General features: G+C 46.3%; 1 protein-coding gene across 1 annotated transcript; it reads right to left on the bottom strand.

Annotated features, from left to right (window-relative positions):
- Positions 1-10037: 10037 nt before the first annotated feature.
- Positions 10038-20562, bottom strand: GPX4 (glutathione peroxidase 4). The gene is made up of 7 exons (XM_069964472.1): positions 20459-20562; positions 19568-19662; positions 19267-19411; positions 18332-18483; positions 13726-13750; positions 13591-13650; positions 10038-10266 (listed from the first exon to the last, which is right to left on the bottom strand). Exons 1-7 carry the CDS (start codon positions 20537-20539, stop codon positions 10234-10236), a joined length of 591 nt encoding a protein of 196 aa, XP_069820573.1. The 5' UTR covers positions 20540-20562; the 3' UTR covers positions 10038-10233.
- Positions 20563-23876: the final 3314 nt, after the last annotated feature.

Raw genomic sequence — 23876 nt, 5'->3', positions numbered from 1 at the left:
CAACAGCAAGATACAGACCCACCACAGACATGAAAATAGTTAAAAGCAGCCCCCCCCAACTGTCAAAAAAAATTCCCACAAAAATAATGAGTCTCTTGGTTACTATTTGCAAACAGCGTAAACTGCCTCACCACGATAAGGTGAACTCATATCGAGGCAGACCCTACACTGTAATGGCCTCTCCATGGCGTGTAATACGCCTATACTCTGGGCATGCAAGATCCGTCTAATCTGCAAAAATAATTGCACCACGTGGCTGTTTTTCTTTGCCCATTACAGGTGTAGACCGGAATCTGAACTGCGGCGTTTTTCGCTATTCTATAGCATAACCATGATGGACGATGCTTAAGACCCAACGGTCTAAGATGTACCTGTTCCTCTGGGAGTAGAAGTGGGTCAGTCTTCCTCCCACCGGCAAGGTCCTGGTATCATAACTTGGGCTTTTGGTTGGTATTGGAGTGGCCTCAACCTCGCTGACGCTGAGAAGCTCTTCTGCCTGATCCACAGCCTCTTTTGGTGTAAGAACCTTCTGGTTTGGAGGTATTTGTGCCTGTTGAAGGAAGAACGAAAGGAATAATTTCTTTTCTTCTTATACGGCTGGGGAAAAGACTTCCCCTTCTTTCCAGCCATGGCCTCCATGAGGGTATCTAATTCTGGTCCAAACAGCCTATCTGGGCGGAATTCCATGGAACATAGAGAATTCTTTGAATGCATATCTGCACCCCAAAGCTTCAGCCATAGAGCCCTTCTAGCCACAGTTGAGAGAGCCATAGATCTTGCACCAAAACGCACCCGTTGGGCCAAAGAGTCACACAGAAAATCAGAGACAAGGGCTATACACTTGAAAGTCTTTAGAATGTCATCCCTAGGAACCCCACGGTCAATATCTTCCTCCATCCAGAGGAGCCATGACCTTAGGTTCTGAACCATTACCTGCGTGGATGCTGCAGTTTTTACCTGGGCAGAAGCAGCTATGTAACCTCTTCTTGGTGCAGCCTCAATTTTGCGCTCCATTGGGTCCGCAAAATTAGAACAGTTTTCAATTGGGACTACGGTTTTCTTAAAAAGATGAGAAACCGCGTAGTCCACCTTAGGTAGATAACCCCATTCTTTACCCTGGTCAGGATCGACAGCAAACATAGTTTTAAACTTCTTTTTTAGAGTGGGAGCTTTCTCTGGGGTCTTCCACTCATTAATCATCAACCTTTTGACTGGATCAATCTTAAAGTTGCAACCTCTTCATCATTCTCGGCTTCAGCCAGAACCTAATTCTCACTCCCCAGAGATTTGAGTAACCTGTTCATTTTGTCAAGCGGAAATAGGTTAATGTCTTGCTCTTCCTCACTCTCTGAAAAGGACGAGTAGACATCATCAATCACCTCAAAATCATCTAGGTCTACATAATCTTGCGGTGGGGGCATACAGTAGATTGCACTGAACCTGAGCAGGTTGCTACCTCTGTAACACATTGTTGCGCTGAAGTACCTGACATGGACTCACGTACAAAATCCTTACAAAAAAAAACATCTATATTATATTCATTTAACATAGGAATATACTGAACTGGGTAATGCTGCCACCTGCTGGCCCAATATGGCACAGCACCAACAACCTATTTAATACAGTAGAGGAAGCAGACAAACGATTCCAGAAAAGGGAAAAGACTTGCAGCCGAGCAGAACGGTGCTGCAGCTCCCAGTCATGGCTGCTAAATGAGGAAGCGACCGGAGAGCAGACTCCACAATGACATCATTGCGCATGCGCCGAAGCACACGCTGACGCTATTTGGGCCAATGAGGTGACAGACCGCATCCAGCCACAACCATCACGTCACATCGCAGGCACCCCTCCTATCTGGCTGAGAGCAGAAGGGAGCCCAGGAAGCGCGCGAACGTAAGAAGTCATTGCGCACGCGCCTGGAATTTGACCGCGCGTTGAATCGCAGCCAGGTAAAACAGAAAGAAAGGCAGAAGAAAAAAAAAAAAACGAGTGGAAGAAATAATCCTTCACCAGCCCATCTACCCCCTTCTCCCAGCTTCCGCACAACCATGCCTGAAGGGGAAAAGAGAGAAGAAATGAAAGGGAGACAGCACATAGACTGCCTCCCGATACCACCAGTCCAAAGAAAGAGGGCAGGGGAATAAAAAAAAAAAACACACACTGGAGAGAGATCAGTGGGGGGGCTATATTGGCAGGACCGTTAGCCTTAATTATTGATGGATATCATCTGTGCTATAATTGCAGGGAGATGGAAACATCCCCTTATGTGCTGCTGCTGAGGACAAAGGTAAATATATTTTTCCCCTAGACAGCCTAGGTTTTATGTTATTTATGCACAGTGTTGTCTCTGCTTTTGCCATGGATGAATAAAGCTGGCTGTGTCAAGTTTAAAACATACTAGAGCGTGGGATTGAAATTTGTGGTGTGCCAACCATCTCGGACGGGGATTGCTACATTCCCTGCGATAGCTGTGTGGAGGCTTTTTTTCTATGCCACAGTCTAAGTTTTTAAAGCGCATGCGAAATATGATCTGAGATGTTCATAAGCCATTAAATGATTGTATTGCATTGATCTGTGATCTCTGCACTCTGCAGGAGGTCTAAAAATCAGCCTTTGGCTGCCCAGGTATGATGGGAATTGTAGTTTTAAAATAGCTGAAGAGCCACATGTAGCCAATCCCTGGTCTACATGGATGCCCCAGAGACCTTAAAAAAAAAAAGGCCTCAGCTACTTATCTTAAATATACATATAACTTCCCACGAGTCTCCTCTGTTTTGTAATCTCAGCGCTTAAAACATGGGGGAAAAAAAAAACCTTTACTGAAAATAATAAATAAAAAAGAAGGGGGGAGTAACCAGGTCTCTACTGCTTCTATACAGTACAACGGGGTTTGGAGGAATCTTTTCTCCAGTAACCAGATCACTCCATAATATTGGCAAGTTCTAGAACAATATACCGAAGTCCAATACAAAGTACAGTGTTGTGTGGAGACTACACCAACTTTCAAGATGTGAGATCAATAAGATAATGAAACCTAAGAAAGGAGGTAGGAGTAGCACAGCAAGCATTTGTTTTCTTAGAAGTATAAAGGTCTTGTACTTCCAAGATAACTGGTGATTTATGTACTAAGTCAGTGTGAGCAACATAACTTTTCACCCACAGGCAGGGCCGCCATCAGGAATTTCAGGGCGCCATACAACCAAGGTGTCTGGGCCCCCCACATTAATAAAAAAAAAAAATTGTGTGTTCGACCCACGCCTTGCTGGGAGGTATAATTTGGTTCCGATCAATTCTAGAGAACTGGCTCATATACCCCATTTTTCCCAGTGGCTTAAAATGTAACCTGTTATACAGTTATAAAATTGTAGAAACTAAGTGTGAACAAGGTGCAATTTAAATGTCACCATACAGACACTTACTTGTATAGCTGCCTCTTGTGCTCTGTATGCAGTGCATTATATTCACCCCTGCAACGTACAATTTATAGCGTGTCTACAAGCCCAGCGGGGCTCATTATGATGGAGACTAAAACTTAAACTTATACAAGAGTGGGGTAGGGGTTCCCCTGTATTCAGAATGCTGTTGAGTACTAGGCAATGCCCCGTTTGGGGTTATTGAATTTCGAGGGTCTGGGGGGCTGTTTGATTTGTATATGTTCACCAATATCCCCCCCGGTATGCTCACTAACATAGAATATGTTGATAAGGCTAATATAATGAGGCTGTTCCATGTTAGTGAGCATATACAAATCACACACCCCCCAGGCAGACTAGTTTAGCTCACCCAAGACAGTGATAGCGAATAAATGGCGGTGAGAACGCTTTCTAGGAGATCCTGTTTGTGCAGCAGAGGTGTCTTTATCCTGCTCTGCATAGACCCTCGAAATTCAATAATCCCAGACGGGGCATTGCCTAGCACTCAACAGCATTCTGAATACAGGGGAACCCCTACCCCACTCTTGTATAAGTTTTAGTCTCCATCATAATGAGCCCCGCTGGGCTTGTAGACACGCTATAAATTGTACGTTGCAAGGGTGAATATAATGCACTGCATACAGAGCACAAGAGACAGCTATACATGTAAGTGTCTATTTGAATTGCACCTTGTTCACATTTAGGTTCTACAATTTTATAACTGTATAACAGAGGTTACATTTTAAGCCACTGGGGAAAATTGGATATATGAGCCAGTTCTCTAGAGTTGATCTCACACACAGACACCAGCAGACATGTATACAGACACCAGCACACCAGGGCACGATGAAGTTTGAACTTCTGCAACCTGGAGAAATCACCTGATATCACCTGCAGTCCTATGCAGGCCCGGACTGGTAATCTGGCAGGGCGGGCAAATGCCCGCTGGGCTGGCCAGATTACCAGTCCGTGGGCCGCCCGGGCTGGATAATGAAAAAAAAAAAAAAAGATCACCGCTGCGGCCCGCTCACCTCGGCCCGGCTTGCCCGCCCCTGCCCGCTACTGACGTGCTCCTCCAATCTAATCAACGTGGGGCCGATGCGGCCGGCCGCAGCGGCCCCTCGTTAGTTGAAGGAGCACGTCAGGAGCGGGCAGGGGCGGGCAAGCCGGGCCGAGGTGAGAGGGCTGTGATGGCGGGAGGGGGCTGCGGTGGTGTGTCTCCGCCCCTCTTGATCCCCCCCCCGATGCCTAGGCCGCAGACGTGCCGCGCGCGCAGGCACGTCTGCAGGCACCTACATCACCAGGCCCCCAGCGGCTGACGTCACTTCCCTGACGCGCCGCTGAGGACCTGGAGGACAGAGAGGAGAGGGGTCGCTGCCGCCGCCACCGCAACATGAAACAGCAGCAGTGGACGTGGACCGAAGATCCAAGCTGAGGAAGAAGCTGCTGGGGAGCGAGGTGAGGTGAGAATGTTTTTTTTTTTCTTTAACCCCTTCATATGTGGCCACACAGCGGGAGGGGGGAGGCACGCAGAGGGGGCTATTCTATGAGGGTGTGTGTGCAGGGGGGCTATTCTATTGAGGGGGGGAGGGGGCTATTCTATTTAGGGGGTGTGCAGGGGGTCTATTCTATTTAGGGTGTGTGTGCAGGGGGTCTATTCTATTTAGGGGGGGAGGGGGGCTATTCTATTTAGGGGGGTGCAGGGGGGCTATTCTATTTAGGGGGGAGGGGGGCTATTCTATTTAGGGGGGTGCAGGGGGGCTATTCTATTTAGGGGGGTGCAGGGGGGGTATTCTATTTAGGGGGGTGCAGGGGGGCTATTCTATTTAGGGGGTGTGCAGGGGGGCTATTCTATTTAGGGGGTGTGCAGGGGGGCTATTCTATTTAGGGGGTGTGCAGGGGGGCTATTCTATTTAGGCTGTGTGTGCAGGGGGGCTATTCTATTTAGGGGGTGTGCAGGGGGTCTATTCTATTTAGGGTGTGTGCAGGGTGTCTATTCTATTTAGGGTGTGTGCAGGGGGTCTATTCTATTTAGGGGGGTGCTTGGGGGCTATTCTATTGAGGGATGCGTGTGCAGGGGGGCTATTCTATTTAGGGGGGTGCAGGGGGGCTATTCTATTGAGGGGTGTGTGTGCAGGGGGCTATTCTATTGAGGGGGATGTGCAGGGGGGCTATTCTATTGAGGGGTGTGTGTGCAGGGGGGCTATTCTATTGAGGGGGGGTGCAGGGGGGCTATTCTATTTAGGGGGTGCAGGGGGGCTATTCTATATGGGGGGGATGTGGGGGGCTATTCTATATGGGGGGATGTACAGCGGGGGGGGGCTATTCTATATGGGGGGATGTACAGCGGGGGGGGGCTATTCTATATGGGGGGATGTACAGCGGGGGGGGGGGGCTATTCTATATGGGGGGGTGTACAGCGGGGGGGGGGGGCTATTCTATATGGGGTTATGCAGGGGGAGCTATTCTATATGGAGGGATGTATAGATGAGGATGTTGCTGGAGCATGAAGCCTAAAATGTCTGTCTGACAGATCCCGTGGAGAGGAGTCCTGGCCAGAGAAGCCTTCATGATGGCCGGAGCCAGATGGAGAAGAAAAGGAAAAGTGGACGTCTGGTCATGCAGAGAAGACGCCTACTGTGAGTGACAGGATGTAACTGCACTATAATCACTTATAATGTCTGCAAAACCTTTACACAGCTGGGATCTACCTCAGTATCAGGGGTGTCACACTTCGGCCCTCCAGGTGTTGCAAAACTACAATTCCCGTCATGCTTTAGCTGTCCAGGCATGATGGGGATTGTAGTTTTGTAACAGCTGGAGGGACGAAGTGTGACACCTGTGTTCTATGGTCACTGCTTTGGGAGAATATTGGTGTTTATATGATGGCTGTTATTTGGTGACAGTATAGTGGTATTATCCAGTCACTGTATGCTGAGAGTAGTGGGCATGGTGTGATGGTATAGTGGTATTATCCAGTCACCGTGGGCATGGTTTGATGGTATTACTCGTCCTGTGCATTCTGGTATTATTGGTAATACTAGTGTTTTATATAGTGGATTATATTCAGTCACAGTGTAGCGGTATTAGTCATTATGTGGTGATAATGGCCGTGCTCATGGTGTGGTGATATTATTTGTTACTTATATACTGGTAGTATAGGAAATATTGGTGGGTTTGCTTAGTAACAGTATGGCAGTAACGTGTACAGTATGGGGATAATATGTGCTTACTGGTGTTAATACCTATGACAGTATTATCATGCACAGAAAATTCTTACCTATGTTACCCTTATATATCCTAAAATTTGTCCTGGGACCCTACTTATAGATAGATAGATAGATAGATAGATAGATAGATAGATAGATAGATAGATAGATAGGAGATAGATAGATATCCAGTAGGAAATAGAAAGATAGATATCCAGTAGGAGATATCTATCTAGCACCTCATTACGTATCTTTGATTACACATGAGATCACAACCAGCAGACACATTTTAATAATTAAAACCTTACTACTTATACCGCCTTTATATGGAGTGCAGATATAGTCAGGATAAAAGGGATTTAAAAAATATAGTAACTTTTGTCCAAAATCAGCACCACCAGACTGTGTATGGTTATTACAACTTGGCTCCATTCACTTCAATGGAACTGAGCTGCAATACCTCACACAAACTGAAGAAGAGTGTGGCGCTGTTTCTGGAAGAAGGTGGCCATGTTTTTCCCCTTTAAAGGAAAACTGTGAGGTCCGTACCAGGTCTAGGGCTGTAGATCTCAGCAGACAGGTGTGAGGGAGATATCACTGACAGGATCTTTAGTCCAGTGTAAACTTATATAATTGTCCATTTCCAACTAAAGTCCATCAGTCAGAGCAGGAAGGGACGGGGGCAGAAGGTGCTGCTGTGGCTCCACCTCTGTGACACTTCAGGGGTAATGAAAAGAATGGTTACAGAGGTTTACACTAGACTAAAGATCCAGTCCCTGACCTGTACGCTGGGTTCTACAGCCGTGTACCTGGTATAGATACCACAGGTTCCCTTTAAGGGCACGTTCATACCTAATCAAATGCGGATTTGATGCTTCTGATTTAATCAGTTGAAATAAATGCATAAATAAGCCGCATCAAATCCGCAGCAGATTATGTTATAGGATTATTTTTAGGTGCTGATGGTGGGTTCACATGCTTAAGGGAGTAGTGGGGACACAGCTAAATGAAGCAGAATTTGCTACAGCGCGTATTTTACACCGCTATCCATGATATATAGGGAAGGATATGGTATGTGGGCTGCTGGGGTTTGATTGCCAGGGCTGACTTTAAGTCCCAGTCCGGCCCTGGTCCTATGTAACACCACATAACACAGTGGTATCTCTGAGTACAGATAATGTAGTAGATTTCACCTGCAGTCCTATGTAACAGCACAGATAACACAGTGATATCCCTCTGAGTACAGATAATGTAGTAGTCACCTGCAGTCCTATGTAACAGCACAGATAACACAGTGATATCTCTGAGTACAGATAATGTAGATGTCACCTGCAGTCCTATGTAACACCACAGATAACACAGTGATATCTCTGAGTACAGATTATGTAGTAGCTGTCACCTGCAGTCCTATGTAACACCACAGATAACACAGTGATATCTCTGAGTACAGATAATGTAGTAGCTGTCACCTCGGGGCACCCCTACTAAATAATGTTCTACAAAATAAGAAAAGTGTCATACAGGGACTTGCAGGTGACGTCTTCTTTGATCTGAGGCGTCACTTTCCCTTTTCCTCTCCATCCTCCATGATGATTCCTTCCAGATAGGTTTCATCTTTTCAGAACCTGCGAGACAAACAATTTAGGCTCCGCACATTTCTAGCAGCTTCCTTTCCTTTCTCCCTCCTGTAGGCTCCCATAGTAACTGCGCTGTGTGGGATGCCCCCTGTATGTAGGATCCCCTGCTGTGCCCCCTGTATGTAGAATTCCCTGCTGTGCCCCCATGAGCTAATAATGCCCCTAGAGGTGGCCCCCATGAACTAATAATGCCCCCAGAGGTGCCCCCCATGAACTAATAATGCCCCCAGAGGTGCCCCTAAAAAAAAAAAAAAAAAAAAAACACATCCTACTCACCTAATCCGCGCTGTGCAGGCAGCAGCTCTCTTCCTCCTCTTCGGGCTCCATCTTGCGAGCCGCAGGGACGGGACTTCGGCAGGCGTAATGACGTCACATCATCACGCCTGCCGGAGAGGTCACGGCCCGGCCTCCCATAGGCTGCTGGTATGAAGTTCCGGCAGCCTATGGGAGAGAATACAGGAGGAAGACGCTGACAGGTCCTGCTCCTGTATTCTGATCGCTTTAATGTTCCTCCCACTCAATGTGCGGGCGGAACATCAAAGCGATCAGCGCATCCCGAGAAGCTGCACGGACACAGCTTCTCGGGATGCTCAAAAACAGGTGGCAAGGGGGGCTATGCCGGCCCCCCTAGCGTAGCGGAGAGGGGGCGGCGGCCGCTACGCTAATAACCGTAGTAGCTCAGTGCCGTTCTTCATATTCCTGTGTGCAGATTCTTGATAATTCCCGATATGCTAATTAGCGGGTTCCAAGCATTTGGGGCGTTCCCAGTCTGCTTGGCTCGCCTAGCCTGTCCTCCCGGCCCGCCCACTATGCATATTCATATATGCATAGTTAGGTCGCTTTTTACAGCACATGTGCAGGGAGCAGCCTGTAACAAGCAGCCTAACTAAGCGGGGAGGACAGGCTAGGCGGGACAAGCAGGTACTCCAGGCAGATGGGGAACGCCCCAAATGCTCAGAACCTGCTATCGGGAATTCTAAAAAATCTGCACAATACCAGACCCCACCCCACAGGAGCATGAAGAATGGCACTGAGGTACTATGGTTATTAGCGGCCGGCACATATCAGCAGGTTCACTGGCCTGAACCTGCTGATAGTGCCGCTTTAAGTCTCTTAGAGTAGCTTCACACGTAACTGATCCACAGAGAATTTCACACTGCGAGTTTGCAGCAAAATCCGCCGCGGATCCCTTCATTGTCCCTTCCAGGGGGCTCCTGGACGTCAATTCCGCTACAACAATTCTGCTGCGAGTATGTAATCGTACCGAATGTGACAGTGAAGTGGATTTTGCCACGTACTCAGTGTGAAATCCGCTGCAGATCAGTTATGTGTGAACCCACCCTTAAAAAAAGTTAAGAAAAACTACTTGCAATACAGCAGATCTTTTCCAAAGATGTAAGCTTAAAGACCAATGCTGAGCCGAATACAGCAGATTCATGACCACTGCATGGGCCAGATATTACATGAATGATTTACAGGTTCACCTTCTTTTCTAAACCATCCCATAAACTTTTATTCTTTTCTTCATAATTTACATAATTCCCCACCCTATATATGCATTTGAAATGTGTCTGTCACAGTGAGACCTTTAAAACAACGGACGTTGCAAATTCAGGCTGCCATGGAAACATCCCACTTGTCCGCACGTTCGGTGGCCAAGACCTTTCTCTGGCTAATGCTTGTGCATGGAACTCAGTGAAGTGTGTGAGACACTTACAAAGAACAGTGAACACTTACAAAGTTCTAGTAACTCATCACATGATCGTCCAACAGGGAGAAAAGTTTTGTATTATTTTATTTAAACATGATTTTTTAATCCATACTGCAGGTCCTGAAAGCAAAGTACAGTCTCCCTCCAAAGGTGCACGCCAAAACACCTTCCGGTTTGCTTCTCCCTCATGGTTTTGAAGCATACCATCATTACTAGGACTGAAGACTGCTGTAAACTGTCAGACACTGATTGTATAGAACATCTTAAAGATGGCTTGGAAGGTCTTTTTCGATAACCTAATGGAGAAGTATAAAAAAAAAAAAAAACACACGTTACAAAACATTAGGGGAAATTTAGTAACACTGGCTATTCCTTAGGCAGTGCGAACTTATAGTGTACCAGTCATTATGACTTTCAAAATCACCAGTAGTTGTGAAATAAGACAAGTTTGCAATATTTTGTTATTATTGAAAACACTAAACACATGAAGTCCAGTCAAAATAACTCACACAGCCATTAACATGTAATCATTAATGGCAACAAAAGTGAGTAAACTTCCAAGTGAAAATGTGGTTATGTTGGAATACTGCCCTGCACCCCAGGTTCCAGAGGTGGGGGGGAATTACGCTTGGCTTCAGTATGTCAAAGCAGGGGGGGAGCCATGAAGCCCCTTAAGTTACATGGCAGAGCTACCAACTGCAGCCGTTAGTTTTATAGACAGAGCCATCAGCTCATCAGAAGGATCGCTCTGCCTGTAAAACAAGCTTCCTCTTCCAGCAGCCGAGACAGAGGGAGAGGGAAGGGGGACTCCCTGCAGAGGAGAGTGCTGACCTCTGCAGTAGCAGTGAATCTCTCCTCACAGCAGCAAGGACGCACCACCCCACCTCACCGACCAAGCCTGCAGAGAGCTGTCACAGTCTCTCTCTGCTCATGGAGGGAAGGGGGTCTTTGTAGTTTAGTTGTGGTTAGTGCAGGGTCTGGGATGGGGATGAGTGAGCTCCTCTCTGGCTGCCCAGGTTTACTGTTCAGGGACATTACTGCAAAAAAAGTCGCTAGATTTAACCCCTTCACTGCCCTGCTGCAGATAATGAAGTAATCTGTGCAGCAGGGCAGTGTAAGGGTTAAATCTAGTGACTTTTTTTTAATGCACTAAATATAAATATATATGTCACTGATATAGGAGTCCTGAGCAGCCAGAGTGTAGGGAAGGCCACTCTGTACTCTGTATAGGGGAGAGTGTAGGGAAGCCACATTATGTGCCCTGTATTAGGGCTGTCCACATAACATGTCAGCATGACATGTCAGCAAAGGTGGGGCAGATATATACTGTAGTGCACTGGCAATGTCCATCTTGCCCAGATGCCACTGTCCCCTAATGTACTGTACAACCATGCTCAAACGATCTAAACCACTGTTTCCTAGTGATGTACCACCATGCCCAAATGTTCTACACCACTGTCCCCTCTAATGTACTGCGCTACTGTATGCAAATCTTATCCCAATCTGTGCCCGCCAAGGCAGGACACCCCTGTCTTTGTACTCCTCACCTGGTTGCTGCCACACGCACTTGACACCATCTGAACTAAATAAGTTTATCTTAGTCTCATTAGACCACAGGACATGTTCCAAGTAATACATGTTCTTCAAGTCCCCATACACTTTAGACTTTAGTCTGCCGTGGCTTACCCCTCCCCATAGAGAATACAAAAAATGATTGGCTGTACCAAATGTTCTTGGGTTTAGGTAAGACGGGTAGGAGAGATAACAGACAGCCAGATAATCATGTTGACGTCTGTTATTTAAGTTGTATGGCCACCAGTAAAAGCAGCAGAATTTGAAGCACAGCTCCGCTTGAAATTCCACCGCTTTTACTCAGTGTGAACAGGCCCCTAGTCTGCTTGTCTCTTGTTAAACCGCAGTATGGTCTTGGTAACAGTGCTGCAGCTCCGTTTCAGGGATCCTCAGTGTGTTGTTTGCCATGAGGTGTCATGTTGGACTTCCAGTGACCAGTATGAGTTGTGAGAAAGTGGCAACACCAAATTTAACACCTGCTCCCCATTGACACCTGAAACCTTGTAACACGTAACGAGTCACATGACATCAGAGAAGGAAAAAGGCTAATTTGCCCATTTTTACTTAGAGGTGTACTTCCTTTGGTTACCAGGAGTTTAGACATGGCTATTTGTTGACCTATTTTGAGAGCACACCAGAGTGATATACTGTTACACAAGCTGTACATACTACTTTACATTTAAACAAAGTTCCATATCTTCAGTGTTGTCCCATGAAAACATAATACTCACAAAAACGTAAGAAGGGTACTCCCTTTTGTGAGATACTGTATATGTAAAGGAGCACACATGTACTGTTTTGTAGGGATGTTACATTATGGTTACCTCTCTGAAATGCGTGTACTATTGTGATTTTGTCTGCAGCCCGCCCCATTAACCCCCCAGCTGCCGGAGATTATACATTACCGGGTCCCCGCTCCTGCTTGCTTCGGGGAGGGAGCGGGGACCCGGTAATGTATAGCCTGGCCGCCCCGATCGCCCCCTCAGCAGCACTGATCGCCAGCAGCCCCGGCCGCACGATCGCCGGAGGCGATCGGAGCTGCAGGGGAGCGATCAGTGCTGGGGGGGCCCCATCGTGCGGCCGGGGGCTGCGGGGGGCGATCAGTGCTGCTGAGGGGGCGATCGGGGCGGCCAGGCTATACATTACCAGGTCCCCGCTCCTGCCCCGAAGCAAGCAGGAGCGGGGACCCGGTAATGTATAATCTCCGGCAGCCGGGGGGTTAATGGGGCAGGCTGCAAACAAAAATCGCAGCAGGGATGTACATCTCTGCTGCGATTTTGTCTGCCATTGAAAGAATAGGGCTGGGATCCGCAGCAAGTCTTGCTGCAAATACGCAGCGAGTTAGCTCGCTGCGGATCCGGCAAGTGTGTTTGTAGCCTTAGAATATAATTCACATGAATGAATCAATTTGGACCTAGGTTTTTTTTTTTCCATAAATGACTAAATCGCTTTTAACTTTACACCAACTATTTGTTGGCCTACTTTAGACAAAAGTAGCAAGCCAAAATTTTTGCATATGGCAATGCATTTTACACAACTCTTCGGGTGGGTTCACACTGAGGAATAGGTGAGGAATTGAGGAGGACATTTTTTCTGCTTAAATTCCTTGGCTATTCCGCTCTTGCAGAACTCAAGCCCCCATTTACTTCTACAGGATTCCTCTAGCAGAATCCACCCAAAGAACTAACATATCAAATCTTAGGGCAGAAAGCAGATCTGCAGCAGAAAATTCTGCAGTGTGACCACCACAGTGGAAATTCTATTGAACACAATGGGACATTGCTCTGTTCATATTCTATGGAAGATTTCAAGCGAAAATTAAGAGCGGATTTCTCTTCAATTTCTCAGTGGGAGACAACCTCTCACCCATTACATGGGCAGTTATCAAACAAGGTGCATTTTATTGTTTGATGCACTATACTTAATGTGTTAAATGCCGTGAACCACAATATTGGCACATTTGGAGCAAAAACTGTGGCACAACTATGCCTGTTGCCACATAATTGAAAATTTTTATTCTAGAGGAATGGCAGTAGAGTACTACTTACAACTGGATCATCCATAGGGCTGTATCTCTTCACCACAAAACCCTCTCTGTCAATAAGGAACTGCAATAACAAATTATTAATAAATGGAAAGAAGCCAAAAGAACTACTATATAGCATTATAGATCAGAGCCTTACCTTGGTAAAATTCCATTTAATAGCACTAGAAAAAAAATAAAAATAAATAAAAATTCTGTAAATAGACATGAACAAACAAGGATATGCAATAGACAGCACATATTTGCCAAACTAAACGCAATAACGTTCATTTTATTTATGAAAATCAAAAGGGAAAAAAATTTAAATGCGAACTAACATAAAATTGTTACTGCCTTTATTTGGTTTAACCAAAGAACATACTGAATGCAAAAAAACTGGTGAGAACCCACAGGCTATATCAGATTTCAACATTAACACACAAATCTTGCCTCCAAACTTTTATGATGTTATAAATGTGATGACTTCTGACAAATTAGCACAGTGCTGCTTGACACTAACACAAATTCAAAGTTAAAGGACAACTCCCACAAAAAATTTTTTTTGCTTATTTAACACACATTACAAAGTTATATAACTTTGTAATGTGGTTAAATACCCAGTCTGGCCCCCCTTCCCCCACTTTCAGACCTGATTGGCTGAGCTTGCTGAAAGCCATGTGATGCGCTCCAGCCAATGAAAAGGCTGCCGATGCGCAAGAGAGTTGTCCTTAAGGGTACAAACCCACACACCGTATACACAGCAGATACGCAACAAATACGCAGCAGATTTGATGCTGTGTTCAGTTATTTAGATATAATCTGCTGCGTTTTTGCTGCGTGTTTGCTGCGTATCGCAGCAGTAAATACGCTGCTTATACGGTGTGTGGGTTTATACCCTTAAACCTTTACTTTTTTCCCCAATATGACTGGATATAAAAAAGCTCAAAAACTGCACATTCAAAAGCCTTGCGGTCCCCATACACCTTAGGCTTTTGTTATCCGTATCTGCCATCGGTATAGGGTGTATGGGGCTCTTCCCACTGTCAACTGATAAATGTTAGAAATAGGGGTTGGAAGCAGGGCTGTGGAGTCCGTAAGCCGCAGCTCCAACTCAAACTCCTGAATTTTATCAGGACCAACTCAGACTCCGACTCCTGTTCCTTCATAAATGGCCGGTCATATACCAGGTGAGTTATTTATCACACTGGCTCAGCAGCTTCTCCCTAATGTCCTACATGATCCTGGGGCGACTTCTGAGTGAATAAAGGAATACTGTATATAAAGCAGCTTCTCCTGTGTGTGCAGTGGATGCAGCCAGTCTCCAGCATCCATGTCCTGAACAACTCACAACTAGACTAGATGGAGCAGGTGGTCTTTTCCTGCTGACAGCCTTCTATGTTTCTAACTAAATATTTACCATACTTAAAGAAACACTGCTAACAATGCCAGATACCTGTAATAGAGGTCAGCCATAGTGATATACAGGGGGTCACACATACAGGTCCTTCTCAAAAAATTAGCATATAGTGCTAAAGTTAATTATTTTCCATAATGTAATGATAAAAATTAAACTTACATATAGTTTAGAATCATTGCACACCAACTGAAATATTTCAGGTATTTTATTGTTTTAACACTGATGATTTTGGCATACAGCTCATGAAAACTCAAAAATCCTATCTCAAAAAATTAGCATATTTCATCCGACCAATAAAAGAAAAGTGTTTTTAATTAAAAAAAAAAGTCAACCTTTAAATAATTATGTTCAGTTATGCACTCAATACTTGGTGGGGAATCCTTTTGCAGAAATGACTGCTTCAATGCGACGTGGTATGGAGGCAATCAGCCTGTGGCAATGCTCAGGTGTTATGGAGGCCCAGGATGCTTTGATAGCAGCCTTAAGCTCATCCAGAGTGTTGGGTCTTGCGTCTCAACTTTCTCTTCACAATATCCCACAGATTCTCTATGGGGTTCAGGTCAGGAGAGTTGGCAGGCCAATTGATCACACTAACACCATGGTCAGTAAAGCATTTACCAGTGGTTTTGGCACTGAGCAGGTGCCAGGTCATGCTGAAAAATAAAATCATCTCCATAAAGTTTTTCAGCCGATGGAAGCATGAAGTGCTCCTAAATCTCCTGATAGCTAGCTGTATTGATCCTGCCCTTGATAAAACAAAGTGGACCAACACCTGCAGCTGACATGGCACCCCAGACCATCATTGACTGTGGGTACTTGACACTGGACTTCAGGCATTTTGGCATTTCCTTCTCCCCAGTCTTCCTCCAGACTCTGGCACCTTGATTTCCGAATGACATGCAAAATTTGCTTTCATCAGAAAAAAGTACTTGGGACCACTGAGCAACAGTCCAGTGCTGCTTCTCTGTAGCCCAGGTCAGGCGCTTCTGCCACTGTTTCTGGTTCAAAAGTGGCTTGACCTGGGGAATGCGGCACCTGTAGCCCATTTCCTGCACACGCCTGTGCACAGTGGCTCTGGATGTTTCTACTCCAGACTCCGCAGGTCCATCAAGGTCTGGAATCGGTCCTTCTCCACAATCTTCCTCAAGGTCCGGTCACCTCTTCTCGTTGTGCAGCGTTTTCTGCCACATTTTTTCCTTCCCACAGACTTCCCATTGAGGTGCCTTGATACAGCACTCTGGGAACAGCCTATTTGTTCAGAAATTTCTTTCTGGGTCTTACCCTCTTGCTTGAGGGTGTCAATGATGGCCTTCTGGACAGCAGTCAGGTCGGCAGTCTTAAGGCCCTATTCCACCAACAGATCTGATGACAGATTATCTGGCAAAGATTTGAAGCCAAACCCAGGAACAGACTATAAACAGAGAACAGGTCATAAAGGAAAGACTGAGATCTCTCCTCTTTTCAAATCCAATCCTGGGTTTGGCTTCAAATCTTTGGCAGATAATCTGTCGTCAGATCTGTTGGTGGAATAGGGCCTTTACCCATGATGGCTGTTTGGAGTAATGAAGCAGGCTGGTAGTTTTTAAAAGCCTCAGGTATCTTTTGCAGGTTTTTAGAGTTAGTTGATTCAGATGATTAGGTTAATAGCTCGTTTAGGGAACCTTTTCATGATATGCTAATTTTTTGAGATAGGATTTTTGGGTTTTCATGAGCTGTATGTCAAAATCATCAGTATTAAAACAATAAAAGACCTGAAATATTTCAGTTGGTGTGCAATGATTCTAAAATATATGAAAGTTTAATTTTTATCATTACATTATGGAAAATAATGAACTTTAGCACTATATGCTAATTCTTTTTAGAAGGACCTGTAGTGATATAGAAGGTCACTGTGGGGGCATGCAATAGCACGCACACAAAGCCTGCTGCAGCCATAGTGCACACCGCACTCGGCTTGCTGCGGCCATAGTGCGCCCGCGCGCACACACGCACACACACAGCTGCAGCCATAGAACACTGGAGAAAAACACAATCTTCACCCAGAGAGAAAACACCACACTGAGGACAGTGGTTACTGCTACACTACTTATGTCTTCTCCTCCTCCTCTATATTACACAGGATAACTTCATATTACACTGCTGCTCATATACAGTCATCCAGCATCCAGGAAGAGACCAGCACAGATCTCCCCCCCCCCCCCCACACACACACACAATGGACTCTTCCAGCTCAAACAAACTGCCAAATAGTGACAGACAACTTTTCCATGACCACCCTTATGTAATAGGGCCAGTGTCCTATTAGAATGTTGCTCATAATATATATTCATGAGCAAAACTTGTAAAATTCATATAAAAATTCAATTCTAGTCAATTCAATCTTTTTAAAGATTTTTTTTTAAAGCTGGAGTCGGAACATTTTTTTCCCCCCAACTCTGACTCCAGCCAAAACTAGATCCAACTCCACAGCCCTGGTTGGAAGTGATAGAAAAATCACCGCCCGACCCCTTTGATCTGGGAGAGATAAGCCACAACCAGAACTCTGTGGCTGCAACTTAACCCTCCCCTTCCCATAGGGGCTTCGGCAAACGTTACTGTGTACGGGGAAGATGGGGTCCGGACAGGAGAGAACTCACGGCTGAACAGCTGTTTGGCTGTCAGATATTGAAGGTGTATTTACCTTTACACTTAATGTGCATATTCCCTGTGGAACTACGTGACACTAAGGTGCCTACTCTCTAGCACATAATAGCTCTGTGATAATGTCTGATGAAACACAACAAGCATGTCAGATTCATACTGAATCAGACCAAACCTCTGTATGCCTGCACAAGACACCAGCGGATCTGCCAAAATGTTTGGGTTCGGCAAGGTTATATGTACCTGACGGCTCTGCGTTTGACTCTCTTCAGCTGAAAAAGTTGGATGCAGCCCTAGGGCTGCCAGGAACACATAGATATAGCCATGGGCTGTTTCCAAGTTTCCAAAACTTTCTAGCAGGGCTGTGCAGTTGGAGCTAGTTTTTGCTCGATAAGTAATAAAACACTGGCTCTAATACATAAGGAAAAAGAAAAGTTGTCAGTCACTATTTGGCAGTTTGTTTCTGAGCTGGAAGAGCCCATTGTGTGGGGGGAGATTTGTGCTGTTCTCTTCCTGGATGCTGGATGATTGTATATGAGCAGCAGTGTAATATGAAGATATCCTGTGTAATAAAGAGGAGGAGGAGAGGCCATAAGTAGTGTAGCAGTAACCTCTTTAGGACTGCCTTGTAGCTAAGCTTCTGAAGTATATAATTTAAAGGACCCCTCAGTATTGGGGGGGGGGGGGGGGGGGGGACTGTGGCACTTACTCCCCAAGGGTACCCCTCCCTTTAGATTGATTCTTCATCCATTTCCATAGAGGATGGGCAGAATCTCCGTTGACGTCAATCTTGCTAAACATGTCAAATTCCACCTTGTAAGATGCAGCAAAGTCCTTTATTTGAGATTCATCCCCAGGTTCCTTAATTTGTAAAAAAAAAAAAAAAAAAAAAAAAATTGTCATCTTTAGTTTCAAGAACTTGATTTTAGGCTCCGCATGGGGTAGGGGGTCTCCTAAAATAAGAGCAGGTCTCGAATCTAATAATGGGATATCCAGGCTTTAAAAATAAAAATAAACATGAATGCTCCCCTCCCCCCTAAACAGCACCTCTACGTTTGGGTGCAGTTCTTAAACTCTGTTCCATTGAAGTGGAACATTGGTATACTTCACTCCCGCCACCCCTCTGCAATCTCCGCTTAACTATATAACTCTATGAAGCGAGATTACAGGGAGATGGAGAGTAAAGATCATAACTGTGCACTACTACCCGTTATATCAGCCCAGGAAAAAAAAAAAAAAAAGAAAACCAGACAAAGGAAAAATAAATATATTTGATCAGGTTTTTAAGAAAATAGGGGGGAAAAAAACAGGATGGGGATTCTATCTATAAACCCAAAATAGCAAAGTACAAGAAATGCTGTGGCCAGATTTATGTAAATCAAAATTGGTGGATGAATAGGTGAAAAAACACCTCTATGTCCCAAATCTAGCCACCATAGGTAAAATGTATAGATACGTAACTACTAGGACTACTAGGCATAAACATATGTCACATGTAACCATGGGTGGGCAATGCAGGAAAATATAGCTAACAGCTATGAGAATTCTGAGAGATACACTTCAACTTCCAACCCAAGAGACCAAAAAAGTGCAAAATGCAGGTCTCTGAAGCAGAGAGGGAACCTCCGCCATGCCAGACTGTACCTGTTTTCCAAACTGGTTGCAGGGAAACCCGAGGATGCGTAAACCTTTCTCAGCATATTTGGCGTGCAGGTTGACAAGCTGAGTGTAGTTTACAGGAGTTTTTCCTCACTTTGATGCTACATTTACAATGATGCAGACAAAGCCCCTGTAAGAAAACATTAGACAATGACTTTTCTGGGACAAGGGCACAATTGTTCTGTGAACAGGATGCAAACAATAGACCACTGAACAGCGGCTCAGGCTAGTCACAGCTTGGCATGTAAGGAGCAAATCACAAGGGAAATTAATGAAGGAAAAGTACCTGTATTTCTCAAGGGACACTACATTGCCATCGATGTCTGTAGCAGAGAATTCATATATAGTTTTGGCCTTTTTCCAGTCATCCACCTGAGCACACTACAGAACAAACACCATCATCAGGTTGTCACAAGATACCATACAGAAAGATAAGGTTTAGTGCCTGTCATGTGCCCACCGCTCCCTCATACTGGGCTGCACAATGCATTGCTGGAAATCAAGGTCTGAGGTGAAATGCCTATGTGTTTCATGCAGTAAGGGAGGAGGGGAGCGTCCAGGGACACAAGTATGAGCCACCAAGATCTCATAGCCATGGGGGTGATCTAGCCTAACGGAAGAGGGGCGCAATGACTCCTAGCGCCCTATCAGGTGCCACCACTCATTTTACCTGGTGGTCATACGCAGAGCTGGCAGAAGGGGTGCAGATCTTTTCAGTGTTTCTTCCCATCCTTGATATACTATAGAGAATGACTGCCGTGTGGTTACTATTCTAGGAAACATGTCTGCTGTATAACGCTGCCCCATAGCTCCTGCCTGTCCTCCTATAGCAGCTATGGGCTCCACGGTCCCTTTATATTCCTCCAGGCCGGCTGGGTGGGTGAGGGAGCAGCTAAGCAGATCACGGAGCTGCCACATTACGTAAAGCCCCTAATCCCCAGATAAGGCCCGGAGTGCAGCCCGCCTGCCCCACATACACCACAGGGCGGAAGGAGACACATGGGCGTACAGTGTCCCGCAATCCCAACTACAGACACTGTGACCTCTACACACCCCCAGCCCCCAATAGAACCGGTGCGGACGCCTGCAGGTGACGCCATCCACCAGCCCCGCATTGCAGTACAGGGTATAGGGGGCGCCATACAACACGCACTCAGCAGCACTCGTGACTCCTCACCATGACTCTCCTGCCGCACACTCCAGCAATGACGCCGAGCAACACTGACCGCCCTGCCCCTCCGCACAGCGTCTTCAACATAGCACCACTAAGCCCCGCCCACACCGGCTGCTCATAGACTTATGACTAGGATGGGGCGTGGTCAACACTGACATCCTCACGAGGAGGCCAATCAGCTTGAGGCTGTGTAACGGCATGGTTCGGAGGAGCGTGACGCTGTCGTTATAGGACACCTGCCCTCAGGCCGCTCCCTAGGCTGCTCGTCTCCTGAGCCGTTAACTTAACATGGCCCCCTGTGTGTTGTACATTAGACTTGCGAATGTGTATGTACTCTGATGTATGGTAATGCATGGATGTGAGGGTTTAAGCTTGACTGGCATCACCTATTAACCCTTTAGGCTATGTTACCACTGTGTCAAAGTAAGGGCAATTTAGCTGCTGCTGTCGCTTATTTTCAGGCTATGTTCCCACACTGTATTTTTGCTCAGTATTTTGCAACCAAAACCAGGAGTGGATTAAAAACATAGAAAGGTTATGTTCACACAATTAAAATGTTAAAATAACGGCAATTATTTGCCATTAAAGGGGTACTCCTTAAAGGGGTACTTTTTTGCTGGGACGGGGGGGGGGGGGGGCACTTTTTTGCTGGGACCAGGGAGGAGGGGGCCGAGGGAAATACCGAGGGTGGCACATTCCCCTGCTCCCCTCCATCTCACCTGGTGGCCGCCAACACAGCCCCAAACCCCCTCCCCCCGTAGTTCACGTCCGCTGCAGCCCGACACCCCCTACTCCAGGAGTGCATCCTGACGCCCTCAGCTCCGGAGCGCATTAGCTGCGGCCCCAACAAGCCCCCCCAGTGCATCAGCCGGCTCCAACACCCCTGTCACTGATATGTGACTTGCAGAGCTTTCTATAGTAATACCCCCTTCACTATATATGTGACTATATATGTGCCATCCAGGAGTGTGGGAAAGCTGAGTGACTGTCTATGTTGTGAATGGGCTGAGATTGTCGTGCATTAATGTTACAGTAGGGGGCGCTGGTGCTTTAGCACAACCCTGCCTCGAGCACCGGAGTCCCGAGCACCCTGACATCCCGTTAGCCGCCAGCAACCTCCCAATCTCCCCCTCCACACCTCACCATCATCGGCTACCAGCATCCCTGCTGCATCATTGTCTCTGCTACAACATCATCGGCTCTGCTGCATCGTCATCAGGGAGAAGCAATGCATGATGGGAAATCTAGTTTCCCTTACGTCCCATTGGCATCACAACATATGGGGTAAATTCGCCCCTGCGAGCCCCTGGGACCAAGGAATATTTAATGAAAAAATAACAATTAAATTTTAATCCCCTTCTCTTTAATCCCCTCAGTCTTTTTTTTACTTTGTTGCTGGTAGCCCTAGGGGACTTTGTCCAGGGCCGGCTTTAGGGGTGTGCGACCAGAGCCACTGCACAGGGCGTCTCACTCCAGTAAACAAAGGGGGGCGCTGGGGCCGGCTGCTGTGCTGACCCTGTTAACTAGAAGCATGAGGAAAAGCTAGATCCATGAAGGCAAAGCTGGTCTGCCTCCATGGATCTAGCTTTGATAGCAGGGCAGTATAAGCAGTAGGACTGTCAGGGCGCTGCTGCCTTTCACATATCATTAATATTTATTAAAAGATGGGGTCCTTTGCAGGGCAGCAGGGCAGCTCTTTGCCTGAACTAAGATCCGGGGGCCTGTCCCTCCCCTGCAGTCTCTGTGCACAGGTTGTTATTACCTCACAGGCCAGGAACAAACAGGCTTAGCTGTCTTCCTGTTAGCTGGTGCCCCCTCCACACAGAACAGGCAGCAAGATTCAGAGAGCATCAGCAGGGCCCCCTCCTCTTTCCTGACCCCCCTTCCCCTGCAGTGACCCCTCCGGTATACAGCTCTGTAGTCGGTGAGGAGGGGAAGGGGCTGCACGGTCCAGGCTGGAAGAAGAGGAGATGTGAAGATCCCCTGCAGTTCCCTGTCCTTGATAAAAAAGCAGCCTGTGAGTGTGCATATCTGTACAATGTCTATGTGTTGGTGCATGTGTGTCATCATGTGTCTATGAGTGTTAGTACTATAGATGTGTGTATATTTATATGTAATCTGCATATGTTATATCTGTGTAATTTTTGTGTGTTTGCATACTTGTGCATCTATGTAATGTGTGTGTGCACCCATCTATTGTGTATTTTATGTAATGTGTCTAGTATGTTAGTATGATTGGCTGTATATACTGTATGTAAAGTCTATTGTGTGTGCATATTTGTGTGTCTCTGTAATATGCCTTTGTGTGGGTGTATACAATGGTGGAATATTTGTGCAGTTTCAGTGTCAGCCCAAGCTTTGGGGGGTTCGTCGGACACCTTGTTCTAGCTCACTTTGGGACTTCAGAGCTGCATGCCCCAGATCCAAGCCTCCCCATGCACACACGTACTCACCTGGCCCAGGGCAGTCCTCTGGCGTTTTTTCTCTTAGCTCCCTGGCGTGACAGCACTCCTGTGCTAGGGAGCTGGGAGAATGAAGGAACGCCAGGGGACTATGCGGGCCAAGTGAGTATGTGTATTGGGAGGGGGGGCCTATAAGATTTATGGGACCCCATCATTTTTATTTTTATGGGGCCCCCATGAATCCTAGCTACTTCCCTGGCTCTCTGATTAGCCTCTGGGGACCAGAGCTCATGGAGAAGAAAGTATCTGCTGGGGAGTGTAAGTATTTTTTTATTTCTCTTTTTATGGGGGACACTGCATTAGTGGGTGGGATTCACTATATGGGGATGCTGCACAAGGGGGGTCGATTTCTGCTGCGACATTCGGATGGTAGGGTCAGAATTTGGCGTCAACAACATGAAAGCATGGATCCATCCTGCCTTGTATCAACGGTTCAGGCTGGTGGTGGTGGTGTCATGGTGTGGGGAATATTTTCTTGGCACTCTTTGGGCCCCTTGGTACCAATTGAGCATCGTTGCAACGCCACAGCCTACCTGAGTATTGTTGCTGACCATGTCCATCCCTTTATGACCACAATGTACCCAACATCTGATGGCTACTTTCAGCAGGATAATGCACCATGTCATAAAGCTAGAATCATCTCAGACTGGTTTCTTGAACATGACAATGAGTTCACTGTACTCAAATGGCCTCCACAGTGACCAGATCTCAATCCAATAGAGCATCTTTGGGATGTGGTGGAACGGGAGATTCGCATCATGGATGTGCAGCCGACAAATCTGTGGCAACTGTGTGATGCCATCATGTCAATATGGACCAAAATCTTTGAGGAATGCTTCCAGCACCTTGTTGAATCTATGCCACGAAGAATTGAGGCAGTTCTGAAGGCAAAAGGGGGTCCAACCCGTTACTAGCATGGTGTACCTAATAAAGTGGCCGGTGAGTGTATATGAGGATGC

The sequence above is a fragment of the Dendropsophus ebraccatus genome, chromosome 3 (assembly GCF_027789765.1).
Source record: "Dendropsophus ebraccatus isolate aDenEbr1 chromosome 3, aDenEbr1.pat, whole genome shotgun sequence".
NCBI lineage: Eukaryota > Metazoa > Chordata > Amphibia > Anura > Hylidae > Dendropsophus > Dendropsophus ebraccatus.
This window is presented reverse-complemented; position numbering and strand designations above follow the sequence as displayed.